The following is a 17,741-nucleotide window of genomic DNA, read 5'->3' as shown; positions in this document are numbered from 1 at the left end:
GCCAGATGGTGGTATGGGCGGGGCTTGGAAAATAAATAAATTAAAATTATAGTTGTGTTTTGAAGGAAGTTGAGAATATTAATATTTTGATTGAAGATGTCTTTAGAAATGATGGACAGCAGAACTTTATGTTGAAAAAAGAACTATGTATAATGATGCATAAAATAAAGTTAAAAAGCAAAATAGCTTCATTTGATAATATTGATGTTGTGCTATTATTGGATTAAAACTTTGAAATACTTTGCTGTCAGTCATGTACAGAGTAGAAGAGTGTCGGGTCTTACTGAACACCGCACAAGAGAATCCAGTCAAGACCATGAAGAGTTGTCGATTGTTAGGGTTGTGATTCTTATCAATATCTTGGTGGTACCTTGTTTATTCCAGTGAAAAATACTGAACTGGGCTGTATTACTGGCTGGGCGATTGCAGTTACTATTTCCAAACCTGTAAAAAAAAAACTGTATTCTGTTTATTATCCACCGTTATCCCACGTTTTACAATAGGACTGTTTAATCGTTAGAGGAACTAGCTAAAGGGCTGGAAGCATTCGAGTGTTGACTTGTGCAGTTTACAATTAAGATACAAAGTCCAAATGCAGTGAAAAGTACTCTCAGAAACATTTGCGGGAGAGTTGGAGGTAAGCTTTAATGCTATGTATGTTTATGTGTGCGTGTATGTATATTATATAGAGAGATTATAGAGAGAGAGAGAGTAAGAGAGAGTTGCATTTCATCAAATGTTAAGATAGCACGTACAGAGCTTGTATGGTGATTATAAAGAGCCTACATCGCGATCTGTAAGTTTATTCGAAATGACTAACTCTGCTTCCCAGCTGAAAAAAAATCATCAGAAACCATTAGGAAAATATAAGATAGTTTCCATTACAAAATATTCCCAACGGGAACTGGGCTAGTAGTTTCCATTAGTTCCTTCCATCAGGTTGAATTAACATTTTCATCAGGATTTAAAGGTTCTTACTGGTCTAAATAGTTTTCTAAACTAGTTTCCATTAACCAACTTTCCATCAGGATTTGATGGGACTACTGGTTTACAATAGTTTATGCTATTAATGGTTTAAAATTAGGTTCCTACTGGTGGGCAGTGGTGGCTTAATAATGGTTAGGGAAGCAGTAATTGAAAGGCACCACTGAGGTACCCTGAGAAAGGTACCACCCCCTGCTATGTCACGACATCACATTTGGGTTAAATGCAGAGGACACATTTCATTGTTGTGTGCCGTGGTGTGTCAACACTGATCACTAAATTCTAATTCTACTGGTACAATACAAGGGACTATTAATAAATAAAAGAATAATTAGGAACTACAGATAATCATCATGAAGCAAAATCACAGGCCAAACCCATCAGAATACCATTAAAGAGAATCAGAAACCAGCAGGACTCGGCAGAAGATTTCCCTATGGATTAATTTATGTAAAACAACAGGGTCCATTAGAAACACTACATACCATTAAGATACCATTATAAACTACTAGGAAAATATTAAATTCCAGTATAAACCACCAGAAATGCTTAATGGTTTCTAATGATTTTTTCAGCAGGGGTGAACTTTATTATCCCCTTTAATTAAACAGTGCAACAGAATTAAAAAATAAATAAATAAGCAGAGTGTGTTCCAGAATCCAATGACCAGAATTAAGGTGACAAGAAAAAATGGTCATAATTAACTGATCAGACGTATGTAATGATTTATACAATGATTTGTACAGTACCAATATGTAAATAAATATTATAAGCATGATTACTACCATAATGGGATGACAGCCAGCACTGTAAACCAAAACCTTATTTCAAACCATTAAAATAAACCATTTACAATAAATCATTGTAAACCAGTAGGAACCATCAAATCCTTATATATTTTTTACATATTAAATCACATTTTTCAGCTAACTCTAAAAGTACATTGAGGCATATTTAGTACAGAATATAGTATATTTACTTATATTAAGTCGTATTAATTGTTGTGCATGTGGTTTGCATTTTCACATGGGTTTCTGTCTGCAGCACAAAGATATGCAGTTAAGCTCACTGTTGCCTCTAACTTGCTCAAAGAGGAATTGTATGTGTGTATGAATGTGATCTTGGGTCAACTGGTATCCTATCCAGGGTGTACAGCAGGGTCCTATAGGATATCCACCTTCTGATGACTTATCCCCCCCCCCCATGGTCCTGGCTAGGATAAACAGTTAGATGATGAATTGATGGACTATTGCACAACTTAATTTGCTCCGAAAATAAACAGGTCTTCTATATTTCAACCAACTATCCTAAGCAGGGCCACAGAGCATTATTATTGTAACTTAGATTCTAGACTAGATTCAAGACTTCTTTGTGTGAAGAATGATAATTTTCCTCTGCACTACAGGAAACAGAGAAGCTCACTGGCAAGGATGGGACTGGTTCTTTAAATGAACGACAAGCATTCTGCCATTGGCTGCTGATTCCTTTATGGCCAAAGGACTGCTCATCACATATGCACTATGGGTAATAGGCGGTCCCCTGGGCCTTCACCACCTCTATTTGGGGAGGGATAGCCACGCCTTGCTGTGGCTACTCACCCTGGGAGGCTTCGGAGTGGGATGGATGAGGGAGGTCTTCCGCCTTCCTGCTTACGTCAGTGAAGTAAACCGAGAGGCCGCCGGGGATGGTGTGAGACACCGTAACGCCCGCCCTCCCCCAGTAAGCCCCGTCCGATTTGCTGGCCAGGTCTGCGTGGGGATCTACTTCGGTACGGTGGCCCTGATCGCCCTGAACTCCCTCAACTTCTTCTACCTTTTGGTATTGCCACTTTGCGTGGGTGCTGGGGTGCACCTGGTGTCCTGTGCTGGCAGAGAGACGTCGGACCTGCAGAAGACCCTCACCACCTGCGTCATGACATCGCCGCTGTTTTACGGGAGCAGGCTCTCACCCCTGCCCATCAGCCTGGCTGCGAGCATCACCGCTACCAGGCATCGCAGGTTCAAAGAGCCCCTGGCAGCAAACGAGCCACCTGAACCGCTCGGTAGGCTCAGTCTCCGTTCCCCTTTTTCTGCCCCATGTGTTACCAAAAGCCCAGCTTTAATTTATCATTTGCTATTGGTACCCTATGTGATATCACTTAATAAAAACAATAATAATACATCTGACTTCCATCACACTGTTTATTATGGGGCAGTGGTGGCCTAATGGATTGGGAGGCGCACTTGTGATTGAAAGGTTGCCAATTTGGATCCCCGACCAGCAAAGTACCACTGATGTACCCTGCGTAAGGCACTGCTCCCCGGATGCTGAATTAGCTGCCCCCTGCTATGTCACATATGGGTTAAATACGGGAGACACATTTGGCTGTTGTGTGTCAGCAATGACAATTAATCACTTTCCCTCTATTATCAAAATCTCTTATTAAGAGATTAACACAGTTATATTCTTTTTTGTGGATCATGTACTCCCTATTATTTATCACTAACCCATTTCTATCTACAATTTCCCTAGGTCCACGTCTGTACCGCCTGGGTCTTGCCTGGCTGGCTTTCTCTGCACCTCTGGGGTACTGCGTCTTTCACAACACGACTGCCACCCTCGGCTACCTGGTGGACTGCGTGTCGGCCATTCTGGATGCGCTGTGGTTCTTCCCCTGGCTCCAGGGGGTGCTGGAATACTTCCTGTTGCTTCCATACAAGGTGCTGCGTGCTCTGACGGGAGCTGGGCTACCAGAGGAAAGCTGGAAGAAGGTGCTGGAGGTCCTGCTTAGAGAGTACAGTCAGCGAGAGAAAGAGGCAATGCAGGTGAATCTATGTGGGAGGCTCTGGAATGTGAGGGCTGACGTATCCCACACATACATTTGTACAGTCTTGCATCTCTTTATATAATCCTGTCAGCATGTGGAGGAAACCTTTAATTTTCCACACCAGACATGCCATCGACTTGAATTGATTAATTTAAGATATGTAACAGATTAAGTTCAAGTTTGGATCAAAATATCTGTCTCGTAAAGTAAAAAACAGCAAATGTAGTCTCTGTATATACTTATTCCAGTGTTAGAGCATGTAGAAGCCCAACGAGTGACTCTCTGAAATAATCCTGTAATTTATGCTTTTATCCATATTTCAAAACTGCTTCTTCAAGGCAAACATTGCAGCCTTTGACATATCCTGGGAAATACTTGACGAGGGAGGGAACATCCACTCCAGGAGAATTTAGATGTAACAGTTCATTTAAACCACGTCTTTGGACTATGGGAGGAGAGTGGAGCGCCACACAGGAGAAAAAAAAAATCTATAACAGACCCAAGTGTGGTGCAGGGCCACAGCGCCACCTGCTGAGCTACCAAAGTGCTGCAGTTTCTAGAGATGTGCTCTTCTGTTAACGTTTTGCAAAACTCTGGTGTTTCAGGTTTTGTTGGTGAGAGAAGGGTCCACCATGGAGGAGATCACACGCAGTTACAGGGAGTTGGTGAAGGTGTGGCACCCAGATCACAACCCCAGGCAGATGACTGAGGCCCAGCAGATGTTCATTAGGATCCAGGAGGCTTACGAGACACTGACGCAACGACACAAGAAAACCCAGCAAGAATAGAGTTTTAGGCGCCACTTTACAATAAGGCTCCCTTTTGCCACTTGTAAATGGTAGTAACTCATAAATAAAAAGAAACTTGTTTAAAATTGTCTATTAATAATTTACAAAGTGTTACAACCTAATTAATAACCAGATAATAAACCATTCATAAACTCTTTATATGGGTAGCCTAATTGTAAAGTGGCACAGAGTTTTACAGTGTTAATGAAATGCAGGGACCCACTAATCCTGGCAGGCTGATGTACAAAGGTGCACAAATGTAAAATGAACAACCCATTGACTTTTTCAGAAATTGCACATTTCTCTTTATGATGCTAGGACTGGTTATTCAAATACAATTATCTAAGCAATTATTGTGGCATTAACATTTGTTTTCACCCACTCCTGTGTAATAGGACAGCTAAATGGAGCACTCTCTTTTGTTTTTTTAGAAAAAAGGTTTACAGATATCTCTGGTAATATTGTCAAATTGGCAAAAACATATTACATGGATAAAGAAGAAGAGTTAAACTATTCTGTAAAGAGCATTGTGAGTTGAATATGTTAATATAAAATACAGATCAATAACCTGTATAATTTTTGGTTCAAATCTGTATTTCACATGCTGCATTTTCCATTTCTGTGAGTGTGTGTATGTCTGTTTTCATAAAGACACCATGTCATTGACTGTAGAATACTGGGTGGATATCATGGGAATTTATAGCTGCAGTGGCCCATTTCAGGCTCATCAAAGTGTAGTCAGTTGTCCCACCTACTAGATACACATTAATTCACAATTTACAATTGGTTTACCTTTAGAATATTCTGCCATTTACAAATTTTCAAAAAACCCCACCACCAAAAATAATTAAGTAAGTAAAAAACAATCACTTAGATAGCAAATCCTATTAAAATGCATCATGTATAATTTAAATAAAGATATATACATTTATAAATGTAAAAATATACAAAAACATTTAAAACCATAAAATGAAAGTATGATAATAGTGGCAATTGTACTAAATATAGCGTTCAAAATTCTATTGCACATTAAATATATATTTTTTTTATTGTTCCTTTTTTTCTTTGCGACGCTGAATAGGATAAGTAGTTTTAAGATGGATGGATGTTCCTTTGCTTAGCTCATTTAATTACTATTTCAGCAGACTACAGCACATCATCCACTCTGCTGGAAAGACAATCGGCTGCAACCTTCCATCCTTACAGGACCTGTACGAGTCCAGGTCTCTGAAAAGAGCTGGAAGGATTATGGCTGACTCCTCTCACCCTGGTCACTCCTTCGGACTCTCCCCTCTGGCAGAAGGTCCATTGGGACCAAAACATCACGCCATAAGAACAGTTTCTTCCCCACCGAGGCCCGCCTCATCAATAAGGCCAGGAACACTCACTCAATTACTATTTCCCCATCCTAGCTCAAGAATGCACTCTCCTAAATATGTATATATTTCCACTGCTGTATCATATTCCACATACACTGACTATTTATATTTATATTAGTACCTGAACATACTCCATGTATATATATTTATATTTTAACCACCTCATCTCTCGAAGTATGGCACCAACCACCAAAGCAAATTCCTTGTATGTGTGAACGTACTTGGCAATAAACTCGATTCTGATTCTGTAGCACACAAAGAAATCTTTGCTGCCATCTTGCGGTTAGTAAGACGACATGCTGGATTTTTCAATTTTACAGTAATCGGGGCTAGTGTCCAATGCATTTAAATTATTTTAATCACAATATTAATATCACGATTTGGCATATTTTTCCTAGAGAATAACGCCCTTAACTATTATACTTTTTTTTTTTTTTTTTTACAAAATTTAACTTCTGCAAGTCTTATTTTTACTCTTTAATTTATTTATATAATGACTTACAACTAAAACGTATAGAAGAAAGAGAAGATATTTCCTAAGGCGTTTATCGTTTTAATTTCTAAACATTTCACTTCGTAAAATGTAAAATAATTTATCGATACATACGCAAGATCTTATTAAACTGCAGTGCTCTCTCGTTTTCCCACTTGAGCACATCGATGCATTCGACAGTCAGTGCCGATCAGGGCGTCTGCAGTAGGATTAACGGGCCTGTATCCCGGTGTGGGACCGGAAGTTGTCCGGGGTTTCAGGTAAAAGGACCCGGAGATGCTGCCTTCGCCAGAAAAAACAAACGGACAGCCAGAAACGTAAATTCAAAATAAATATCTATAACAGGACCGATTTCAGGTATGAAACGATTGAGGCGCTAGAGTATATTTGCTATAAGTAGCCAGGAGAGAGTATGCATGGGCTGGGAAAGCAGCTAGCTATGTCGAGAAGCAAGCATCGATTTAGAGGCGGCTGCCATAGCAACGGCTGAAAAGAAACATAATTCAACTTTAGGTCGACAACGCAATTAGGCAGCTTTCTGTGGAAAAAAAGCGGTCACGTGTTGCACTAGGCACCCAGAGCGCTCGTGGGCGCTTTCCGTTACGGCTGCTCCGCGAGCCCGTCGCCGGGATGGAGCTCGCGTCAGTCCGCCGGAGCGGACGTCACTCATCCTCTGACAGCTGAAATTTCGGCCGCATTCATTGAAACGTCCCCTGCCGTCTCGCCGCGACGCTGTCGGTGCCGCACGGGCGTCTTCGCGTAAAGCGCCCGCGACATTTCCACTGTTTACACCGCGTTGAGATAAAGTAACGAGCTAACAGGGTACTTTCCTAGAAGGAAACATAGTCTGCAGCCAGACCAGTTGCTTGTAAGTTGAAGGACCATTTCTTCGAATAACTGGCTAATACGTAGCTGACATTTTCAGTGCGGTAAGGGTTTTTTCCCCCCTTTGATCACTTATTTTTTGTTAATGTTACATATGTTACATACCATATGTTTTTGTTATTTCAAGAACAAGACCTCTAACTATTCCGAGTCTTTTTAACCATGCAGCCTTAGTTGTGTGTATCAGGTTTTCCTATACAGTTGTTGGCGTTCTGCGTGTGGTGTAACTAATTTAAAGATCGATTAATCAGTGTTATCAGACTGATTAATTATTATCAATTAAATGTAACAAACGCATACTGCTGCCGTTTGTACACCAATGATATCCTAACTGCCAGCTGTGTTTAGTGATTCACTGTGATTTTTCCCCCCCCTCAATTTTTGATTTCTCTTGTCATTTTAAAAAGAATACGTTTTAATGTTTTGTTTTGTGGGAAGACAAAGAAAAAATATCAGATTTATACTGGTGTTATTGATGATATTCTAAAAGAAATTTGAAATTTATTGAATGAGCTGCTACTTTACCTGTCTCATTTTCGTCATTAACTGCCTTGAAGATAATAACGTACACATTTATTTTAAGGAAATCCTAAAATTATATTCGCAAGCACGGTTAGGGTACAGCTTAACTATCCAATACAGTTTTCAGTCAGTCAGTCGGTCTGTTAGGGTCTGATCCTCCTATGTCTTGTCATGTCTTCATTCACTTCCAAAACTTGTAGGCTTCCAAGTCTGCAAGGATAGAATGTTTGTCATTCTTCTTATAAAAATTTTAGGCCTCTGTGCCCAGAGGAATCTGGCACATATTGTTCCTACACCATCTTTCTGATCGGTATAGCTGTTCGCAGTATGACCCCAATCTTGTTTGGCAGATTTGTATTGGAGTTGCTCATGAAAGGTTTTCTTGCAGTGGGGAGTGGGAGAACAGTCCTCCAAAAATCTCAAAACACCATTTTTGCATTTTTAAAAGCATTAAGGCTTACAGGGCTAACCCACCATAAGGTTTGATATTGTTCATGTAAAGTTATACATTTACTGTTCAGTTTTCTGATTGTCTGTCCAAATTTGGTTTGATATAGAAATCAGTGCACAATTGTAACGTGTGTGAGATTATTTTAAGTCTCATACAACTTAACATCGCTATGTAATGCTCTCATTTTATGTGGCATTTATATCGTGGCATGTTTCCAAAGAGACAGTCAAAATCGGCTTGTCAGCTTGTGAACCAGCATCAGTGTTGTGAAAAAGGAGTTACTCTAGTTCATAAAAGTATAATGAATGCTTTGTGGTTGAATGTAAGGCTGTTTTTACACATGTATTTGTTTCCTGGTGCATATATGAACATGAATGAAATGCATCAAGATGAGGTGAATCTTATTTTAACCATCTCAAGCACATCCCAAGAATGTTATACGAGATCACATTTACTGTTGTGCTTATTGTTGAACCATTGGAGCTCAGAAGCCTTGTTCTGTTTGTTTTCTGTTCACATATTTATCAGTCTGTTCTTGTTCGTCTGCAAGATTTACCCATAGACTTTTTGTCATTTAATTTCTAGCTCATCCCTTTCCACTGTTTCCCCAGTCTCTTCTTCCTTGTGTGTCTATTGATTGTTACACCTTCTCTGTGCCGGTGCGTTTTTGGTCCTTGGGGTTAGGGTGAAGAGTGTGAGAGCTGGGGGTGGAATGACTTAGTGTCTCGTTCATGTATTTAAGATGGAAGAAAAAAAACGAGTGTGTCCGTTGTCGTCGGATGCAACGTAGATTTGGGCATATAAAAGGATCGCGTCAGCAAAAGTGCGCACAGAGAAAGAAAGGAGAACAGAAGCTGCAGAAGATTTAGGGAGGAGTTTGCTTTCTGTGGTAGGGGTCTCTTGTTTAACACAGCAATGCACGGTTCACTTGGAACGGATGTTCGAACTCTTTGTGTACTGTGAATCTCCAGCCCGTATCGATAATGTGGATGTGGCTGGAAAGCTGAGTTAGATATAACTGCAGCTGAGTGATGAACTAAGCTTCTGAAGGTTAGGACTCTTGGGGAAAATTGAGACTCTGACTTAAGTGTTTGTGTTCCTATGTCCTCTGCTTAGATGGTGTGAGAATGAATGCTGATGACTGCAATGGCCGTTCCTATATGTCAGGTAATAAAAGTAAAACTGTAAAAAGTACGTTTTTGTTGTACCTGAATTGATTTGGCATAAAGTAACATGTCCAATGAGTTCATAGCAGCGTGGTTCATTCTACTGTGTGTGTGTTTGTGTAGGGAGTGGAGACTCATCGATGGAGAGGGACTTCTCTGGAGGCATGGGGGGGGCTACAGTTAGCACACCCAACAGTCAACACTCTTCTCCCAGCCGGTCCCTCAGCGGTGAGTAAATACTTACCTGTCTGTACAAATACTGATAGGTATTACATACTGAGGCTGCTGCTATATTCACATTGAACCCTAGTTTCTCTAGCGATGCTCACCCGGGTTTTTTTGCTCACTGTGTCACAGGCCACTCTGTCTCTCTCCACAGCCAACTCCATCAAGGTAGAGCTGTACAACGATGACCAGCTGGGCTGCATAGCTCGTCCGGCCAAGAGGGCAGGGGAGCGTGACGAGGCATGGAAGGACGAGCGACTGGACCCTGTGGAGGGGGGGGGCCTGGAGCTGGGCGGCGTGGCTGGCGGGGGGGCAGGCGGCGGCGGAAGCTATGGCGAGCTGGCCAGTCCTGAGCCCACTTCCCCAGGGCCAATCCGGCTTCCCAATGGAAAGCTGAAGTGTGACATTTGTGGCATGGTGTGCATCGGGCCCAACGTTCTGATGGTGCACAAGCGCAGCCACACCGGTGAGCAGTGGAAAAATCAGCCGGAATGTTCCATTAGGCTCGTTTTCTGTTTTGTCTGTGTGACGACGTGCAACTTCACCTTTTTCGTGTCACGTGGCAGAAAAATTCTGCCAAGTTACTGGTATGTTACCTTTGGGATGTGGTAACGCATGGCTGGTTAGCCTTGGCAAATGTCCTGCATGATTTACTCGACTTCCCAGTTTAGCCAGTTGAGACGGACTTCTCTTTTAGCTGTTATGCAACTTGATTTCCCACTTTAGCTTCACATTTAAGTCATTTTTAAAGTAAAGTGCAGTGGAAATGTCTCCCTTTGGAATTCATCCTGGGACATAGATGGCTAACTTCAGACTTTGTTGTGGGGCTATTAAGTATTAGCATTTAAAGGATAGCTGTATCACAGTGGGGCTAAACTAATCTGAGATCAAATCATGTAACATTCATTTATGTCTGGTCAGTACAAGTTGGCTGAAACAGGGTATTTAATGATTTTTTTTTTCAGTCTGCATAACATGGAAAGTTCCTAAGTTCTCCTTACATAAAGGAGGCAAAAATTCCATAGCTTTCTGTTCTGGAAAGTTTTATCTAGTTTGGGGAAGTTTCCAAGCTGTCAGGATGTTCACAGAGAGATAGAGGAAGATTTCTAACTTGCAGTTTGTAGACAAAGGGTTCAGAAAAGAGGAAGAGCTGGGAAGTACCTACATAAGTCATTAATGCCATGCTGCTTCACAGGGATCACTTCAGCATGAGCTGTGCATATTGTGGAGACCCTTTGATATTATTGGCACCCCCCCCCCCCCCAAGATAAAAGTCCTGTAGTAAATCATTGCTAATCAGACTGTACTTGAATATATTTGTTTGAAAGCATGCTAAGCTTTGAAGAGCTCTGTGTTTGTCTGGGCATAGTTGAGCCCCCCCATTTTTTCTCTACGCAGTGAATGTGACCATACCCGTAAGCTCTCATTGTGACACCCACAGCCCTGTGTGCCATGCCAGGTGAGCGCCCATTCCAGTGTAACCAGTGCGGCGCCTCCTTCACCCAGAAGGGCAACCTGCTACGGCACATCAAGCTCCACTCTGGGGAGAAGCCCTTCAAGTGCCCCTTCTGCAGCTATGCCTGCCGGCGCCGGGACGCGCTAACGGGACACCTCCGCACCCACTCTGGTGAGGCCACAGTGCCAAGAAGCAGGCCAGCACTCGTACGGGGCAGGGTCTCAACCCCAAGCAGAAACATGATGTGCCAGCAGGGTCTCAGGACTGCTTCAGGCTGTGTGGATGAGTTCATGTACTGTTACTGACATTAGACTGAGTCTGATTTGAAGGGCACAATTGCACAGGTTGGGTTTTTTTGTGTCGTTTTTGATAAGAGAAGAACGAGTGCAATGAATACATCATATTCTGCTGTAGACTTTGGGTTCAGACAAGGTGTTGGTGTGAAAAATGACATTTGCAAGATGATGAAAACAGGAAATCCTGTTGATATTTTTCAGTTGTGTATGAACTGGTACAAATATGTAAAGATGAATTTCTTACGAAACCGGATTCGGTTTGGTGGCTCGCTGACTCCATGCTGGGTGATTTCTCGGCAAGGGGACGGAGCGGAAGTGTGCGGTGGGTCAGGTGCCCCCGTCCCACGTCACTAGCGGGCTGCATGGTTCTGAGCTACTCTTTCTGCTAGGATACGGTACTCCAAAGGTGGACGGAATCGGTTGGTGGCATTCTGTGAGGAGAGTTCTTAGCGAGTAGGGTGGAGGGGTATCGCTCTGTCATCAGTCTGGTTCGTTAGCGTGTCGCTAATAGGTTGAGGGGGGCGTATATGCAGTGTTGCTGATGCTGTCCTCCTGCTGTGCCTCTGTCCTGCAGTGTCCTCCCCCACGGTGGGGAAGCCCTACAAGTGCAGTTACTGCGGCCGCAGCTACAAGCAGCAAAGCACGCTGGAGGAGCACCGGGAGCGTTGCCATGGCTACCTGCAGAGCCTGGAGGCCCAGCCCACGCCAGGCAGCCACGTACATGGTAAGGAGCCACCTCCGGCTCCTGCGGAGTCAGCGCACGACGCCATGGCGACCTGCGTACTGAAGTGCTTCTCTCTATCGGTCCCATCCAATGCAGGTGAGGAGATGCGGGACGTGGAGCTGGTGACAGACCCTCTGCTCCAGCCTTCCACGGACAAGCTGACATTCATCGACCGCCTGGCCAACAGCATCACCAAGCGTAAGAGGTCGACACCTCAGAAGTTTGTGGGTGAGTATCTGTCTGCCTCCAATTTAACACCCTGGGCCAGAAGCCCCTTAGTGTACCTTCAGTGGGCCATGCTGAGCTGCCACAGAGCCGGTCAGCATGACGTCCTCCGTGAGTTTGCTCTCTGTGACTTTGCTCTCTTTGTCTATACAGGACAGAAGCACATGCGCCTCAGCACAGCCGACGGACATTATGAACATTATCCTCCCATCGACAAGGATGGGGATGAGCTGAGCTCCCTGCACAGGACTGCTGACTCCTCCAACTTCACGGGTGTCATTAGCAGCTACCTTGGGGGCCCCGTGGGAGGAGGTGGGGGCCAAGAGTCCATCCGCTCACTCCGGCTGCCCCCCCAGCACCCCGCCAGCGTGCCGGAGTTCACGTCCGTCATCAGCTCCTTTTACAATCAGCTGGGCCAGCCAGGGCAAAGAACAGACTCCGGGGGGGGTGTGGCAGGGGGCGTGGCCTTGGGACTGGGAGGACGGGAGGCAGGGGAGGGCCACGAGGACCTGCCCCCCAGCTGCGGTCATGTCGCCTCTCCGAGCAACGGCTGCCAGGATTCCACAGACACAGAGAGCACGCCGGAAGAGCAGCCCGCGGCCACCAGCGCCGGTGGGGACTCCGAGCAGCACCCAACTCCCCCGGTGGCCCGCAGCTCTGGCCAAGTGCGAGAGAGCGACAGTGAGCCACAGCGGGACGAGGGCAGCGTGGCGCTGCGGCCCGGCAACTGTGAGGTCAGGGTGGTGGACAGCGAGGGCCGGCCAGTGCGCTCCTTTCGCTGCACGCACTGCCGCGTCCTCTTCCTGGACCACGTCATGTTCACCATCCACATGGGCTGCCACGGCTTCCGCCAGCCATTCGAGTGCAACATCTGTGGCCACCGCAGCCAAGACCGCTACGAGTTCTCCTCACACATCGTCCGTGGGGAGCACACTTTGGGCTGAGGTATGGGAGCCGCGGGGTTGGGGGGTGGGGCGGGTAGGGGAACGGTGGTGCGGGCCGGAGGGGAGAGGTGAATGCACAGGGAGGGCAGCACGGGTTCGAAAAGCACTGTGTGTGCAGGAGGTGAGGATGGGTTAGGGTTTGATCTGCACTGAACTGGAGACGGGAACTGAGGAGGAGATGAGCTGTTGTGGGAGAAGTTTAGTCAAGGGATGATCGGCAAATTATAATTGCACTCTATTTTCCAGAATGCAGTTGTTTTGCCTCAGAAGTGCCTTCTTCCTGTGTGGTTTGCCCTCTTTGAAGTGGGGGGGGGGTTGTTGGGGGAGGGGAGGGGAGCATTCGCACAGCACAAACCCACACTTGACCCTGTGTAACGGGCTGTCAGGGACTGGTCATAACCAAGAGTGGTGACTCGGAGGGCAGCTGGATAATTTTCTAGGTCACAGAACTTCTTTTGACAGCCTGAATCTTGGACACAGGATTTAATAATCACACTTTGGGATGGGGGCGGGGGGATGCAGGGTCACTGCCATCCATCTCGCTTCAGCGTTTGTGTGGGCACCAGGGCCCAGTAAGAGTGTGGTCCGCCACTCCTGACTGGGAAGCCAAAAGTCGAAATGGTCAAAGTGGGCGTACGTTGCCTTGCCAGAAGCACCATGTCTACCTAGATCTGCACATCCACAGCATTACGCACATGGCTGTTTTACAGTCTCAGGAGGCTGTCTGTCTATTCTTCACATAATACGCCTGCAGACTTATATTTCTATATAATATTGCAGAGTGTCAAAGGTCTCCCAAAATGGGGAATATCACATATCACAGAATGAGCAGCTCTCATTCAGCACAAGTGAATGTTGAGCTTCAGACCCAGTATACAGAAGCTTTCGTAGACATATGACATGGGAAATCTTGTCTACTCCTTTCCTTCATGGTACTGCTTTAGACTGCACGTCAATGGTGAAGAGCGTCATTGGTCTGGATATTGCACCTTTCCTCACCATCCTCCAGTAGACGGTCATATTTGAGCAGTTCCCATGAAGCTCTCCTTGGAATTGTGAATGTTAAGGTGCAGATCAGATTGAGCCACGTGAAACAAATTGGTTCTTTTGAGGAACCATAGGGGAGGGAGGGTCCCTCTGATAAGGATTTGCACTTTCTAATTTTCCTGCTTTTTCTGTGTGTGTTTTTTGTGCTTTGGGGGGGGGGCTTTTTTGACAAAGATGTGATACATTATGACAGACTCTGTGGTGGTGATGATGATTATGATGATGATGATGATTGACCCGTGTTCCATGAACACTGGTTTTGCACTGATTTATGCCTATATGGCGTTTAGAAAATAATTTACTGAAGAATGGAATTTGAATGTCAAACATCCAATGTAGATTATTATTATTTTAAATATTTAAATACTCTTTATTAACAAGAGGTCTTAGAGCTCCTAATATTCTGATGTATATTTTATTGTCTCCACTCTTGCTCTCAAAAATACTACATTATAGGGGACATTCCTTTTTAATCTGGCTAAAATGTAGATCTGAATTGGTCAAGGAAACTTGTAATACAGCCAGAAAACACAGAAGATGAAAGCATCATTTCAATGACTCTTTATTTTCAAAGGGTTGATTCCTGGCAAGGAGGGGATGTCCATGTTGTTTATCGTGGAGATACCAGCTAGGCTGGTTATTCCCAGAACTTTATGATTGAATAGTTATGCCACGTTCTTAAAATTCAAGAATAAAAACTATAAGCAAATTATTTATATGACTAACTAAAAAGCATTGAGGAGACCAAATACATTATTTATTACTTGCAAGGTAAAAAAAAAAGAAAACTTGGAATTTAGAAATGTAAAGCAAATTGAAAACCAGCAAGTTTTCTTAAATAGTTGTTTTATTATAAATGTGGTAAGATGCACTTAGTCTGTCACAGATATATTTTGAAAGAGAGAAGTGTGTGCGTGTTTTTGTGTGATGGCAAACAGACTGTGTACTTTGGGGAAGGGGTGGGTGTTGCAACATGCGTGTTCAGCTTCATTTCTGCAGCAGATTGTCACCATCTCTTAATCCCAACTAGTGCTGTTTTATTTGGGCTTAAGTTTACTCAAAGCCCTTACAAAGAAAAGACAAGTTTTTATATGAGACAGGAAGCAATGGGTAAATGGAAAAAGAAAGGATTTTAACGTCACTGAAACTGCTTGGGATTTTTTTCGAGTTCCTTGTCTTTAAATATTTGAGGAAAAAATCTATGACAAAGAAAAAACTCTTTACCTCATATTTGTATACATATATAACTGCCTCATGTTTTGGAGAAGTTGTGTAGTTTTGAAAGGTATTGCTTTTTGATTTGGTTTTAAGGGGGAGAAGTGTAACAGTTCTGTTTTGTTAAGTAGTTTTTCATGTCCAATAAATACATTGAATAAAGTACTATTTGTTGTAAAACTGAGGTTGAATTCTTACCTGAATACAGTGACCTTTTTTGGATTTCGTAATTGCTTGTAACTACTCCTAACGTGGTTTACTTTTCATTATTGGTTTAACACTACGGTACCTTTTAAGTTGTTAAACGTACCATAGTATGGTGCTACAAAAACATTAAATCATATCGCACTGAAATTTAACTGTTACATATGGTGTAAGCATGCAAATGATCAATAGTACTATCTAAATTCGATTGTTAATAAACTCACTCTAAAACCTTTACAAAACTACATTTTCTTAAAATTGGAAAAGCATTTAATAGGTTTGGTGCTGAAAATATTAAGCCTATCCTTCATTGTTTTATTTCATTTCAATACCATAAAAATACCAAATTTGTTCTCACTTAAACTTTTTTTGCAGTCTGTGATCGAAAGCTGACGACGTTCAGAGAAAAACTGAAGCCACGTCTTGCCACTCAGACATTCGATGTGAAAGCCGACCCCGAGTAATCATTTAGAAGCTAGTCTATGAAAACAAAAACACCACAGCCATTGCCACCTTGAAATAGGGACTTTGTGTTTTGCTACATTTAGTTTCCATAGCAACAGCAGCTTAGCTTGGGTGAGATTTTGCAATACACCTTACATTAAAAATTTAACAATTTATCACTGAAGAACGTGTCTGGACATTTCACATAAATTTGGAAAGGAATTCTTGTACTATCCTGTATCTCCATTTCTGCTGTAACAGTTTATATAACTCCATGTGTTTCCCTACTGCAATTTAATTTCAGGAAAATAGTGTTGCAAATACATCCATCTAATAGCTTCCCAGTGTTTCCTGTGGATCAAGGTTTGGCTTGGGGGGGGGATGGGTCGAACTATATATTTAATAATATATTATTGTGTAATGACAGCATGTTCACTCTCTATGGAGGTAAAGAAACAGAATTAATATGAATTAATATAGACTACTTTTTTTTCCCAGCGAGTTATAACTACATTTTTTTTTTTTAGCAGTTAATTTAAGTCCTCAACCATTTGCCCATCTCCAATGCTTCACTCAGCAGCATAACAGCCTAACTGTGTATTAGAGTTTCTTTGTGGGCGAGTTTCTCCAAGCATGTGACCCTCTTTCACATACGAAATGCATTAATGTATCTGGGAACAATGGGATATATTTTCATTCCCACTGTCTTTCATAGCAGTAAAGTAATAGATTTTGTGTATTCCCAACCAGTATCAATGTAATAAAAGTGGAAGAGGTCTCCCCCTCCCCCACTATTCGCATTCACGTATCAGAAAGTTACCGCTAATGTCACTAGGTCGCCAGGGGGGTAGATTAACGGGTCAGCATTACCGTGTTGCTTCCATTCCCACACAACACCATGGCGGTAAAGTAGTGCTGTATATTAGCGGGGGGCAGTGTGTGTCAATGGGGGTATCAGGGTGAGGAGAGATTGTTGCCCCCACCTACATGCCTGCTATGTTTACATACTTGGTGTGTTTTTCTTTTCCTTGGAAAATACCTAAGTATGCTCATTTTATAAGAGCATCTGCTAAATGAGGTCATATAGCCTATCAGTGCAGATAACCAACAGAATTCAATAACATGTGCACAGGGGTGGAGGTGGGAATCAGGCATTGGATTAGATGATTGGTTGATTGATGTATTTTTGTTGGCATGGTAGGTCACCATGGAGAGATGTCAGGAGCAGAAACACTGCTTACCCAAGTCAGGGTTGTGGAGGGGTCAGGCAGCAGAGGGCAGAAAAATTTTGTACACCTTGGATGTTAAATTAAGTCCTCGACAGTTTGCCAACTCCAATCTCCATTGCTTCATTTAAGTCCACTGCAGAGCATGTACACAATCACATCTTTCAAATACATATGTGGTGTAACTGACTATTTTTTTTAACGAGTCTTTACTCGCCATGAGACACAGCATAGGGTCAGCCAGCATGTGGTGTCCCTGGA

The 17,741-nt window shown here is 43.1% G+C and overlaps 2 protein-coding genes across 9 annotated transcripts; both read left to right on the top strand.

Moving 5' to 3' along the window:
- Nucleotides 1-597: 597 nt before the first annotated feature.
- Nucleotides 598-5,154, top strand: dnajc22 (DnaJ (Hsp40) homolog, subfamily C, member 22). Its single transcript, XM_023844498.2, has 4 exons — nt 598-637; nt 2,390-3,025; nt 3,496-3,788; nt 4,396-5,154. Exons 2-4 carry the CDS (start codon nt 2,473-2,475, stop codon nt 4,576-4,578), a joined length of 1,029 nt encoding a protein of 342 aa, XP_023700266.1. The 5' UTR covers nt 598-637; nt 2,390-2,472; the 3' UTR covers nt 4,579-5,154.
- Nucleotides 5,155-6,620: 1,466 nt separating this feature from the next.
- Nucleotides 6,621-15,786, top strand: ikzf4 (IKAROS family zinc finger 4). Of its 8 annotated transcripts, none has more exons than XM_023844511.2 (9): nt 6,831-7,318; nt 9,051-9,197; nt 9,425-9,475; nt 9,598-9,702; nt 9,854-10,165; nt 11,141-11,326; nt 12,026-12,175; nt 12,272-12,403; nt 12,554-15,786. In XM_023844511.2, exons 3-9 carry the CDS (start codon nt 9,436-9,438, stop codon nt 13,342-13,344), a joined length of 1,716 nt encoding a protein of 571 aa, XP_023700279.1. In that variant the 5' UTR covers nt 6,831-7,318; nt 9,051-9,197; nt 9,425-9,435; the 3' UTR covers nt 13,345-15,786. The 8 variants fall into 8 exon arrangements, with proteins under 8 accessions (XP_023700280.1, XP_023700282.1, XP_023700275.1 ...); XM_023844510.2 differs by having other exon boundaries at nt 6,831-7,379; XM_023844512.2 differs by lacking the exons at nt 6,831-7,318; nt 9,051-9,197 and adding an exon at nt 6,621-6,767.
- The last annotated feature ends 1,955 nt before the right edge of the window (nt 15,787-17,741 follow it).

The sequence above is a fragment of the Paramormyrops kingsleyae genome, chromosome 6, assembly GCF_048594095.1.
Source record: "Paramormyrops kingsleyae isolate MSU_618 chromosome 6, PKINGS_0.4, whole genome shotgun sequence".
NCBI classification, from domain to species: Eukaryota; Metazoa; Chordata; class Actinopteri; order Osteoglossiformes; family Mormyridae; genus Paramormyrops; species Paramormyrops kingsleyae.
Note: the sequence above shows the minus strand (reverse complement) of the source record. Positions and strands in the feature narration are given on the sequence as shown.

What these genes read in the sequence shown, in the direction of transcription:
- dnajc22 (XM_023844498.2), top strand. Translation starts at nt 2,473, where the DNA reads ATGGCCAAAGGACTGCTCATCACATATGCACTATGGGTAATAGGCGGT. An exon ending in CGAGCCACCTGAACCGCTCG is followed by an intron (nt 3,026 to 3,495) that starts GTAGGCTCAGTC and finishes CAATTTCCCTAG; the next exon opens with GTCCACGTCTGTACCGCCTG. An exon ending in GAGAGAAAGAGGCAATGCAG is followed by an intron (nt 3,789 to 4,395) that starts GTGAATCTATGT and finishes CTGGTGTTTCAG; the next exon opens with GTTTTGTTGGTGAGAGAAGG.
- ikzf4 (XM_023844512.2), top strand. Translation starts at nt 9,436, where the DNA reads ATGAATGCTGATGACTGCAATGGCCGTTCCTATATGTCAG. An exon ending in TGGCCGTTCCTATATGTCAG is followed by an intron (nt 9,476 to 9,597) that starts GTAATAAAAGTA and finishes GTGTTTGTGTAG; the next exon opens with GGAGTGGAGACTCATCGATG. An exon ending in GACACCTCAGAAGTTTGTGG is followed by an intron (nt 12,404 to 12,553) that starts GTGAGTATCTGT and finishes TTGTCTATACAG; the next exon opens with GACAGAAGCACATGCGCCTC.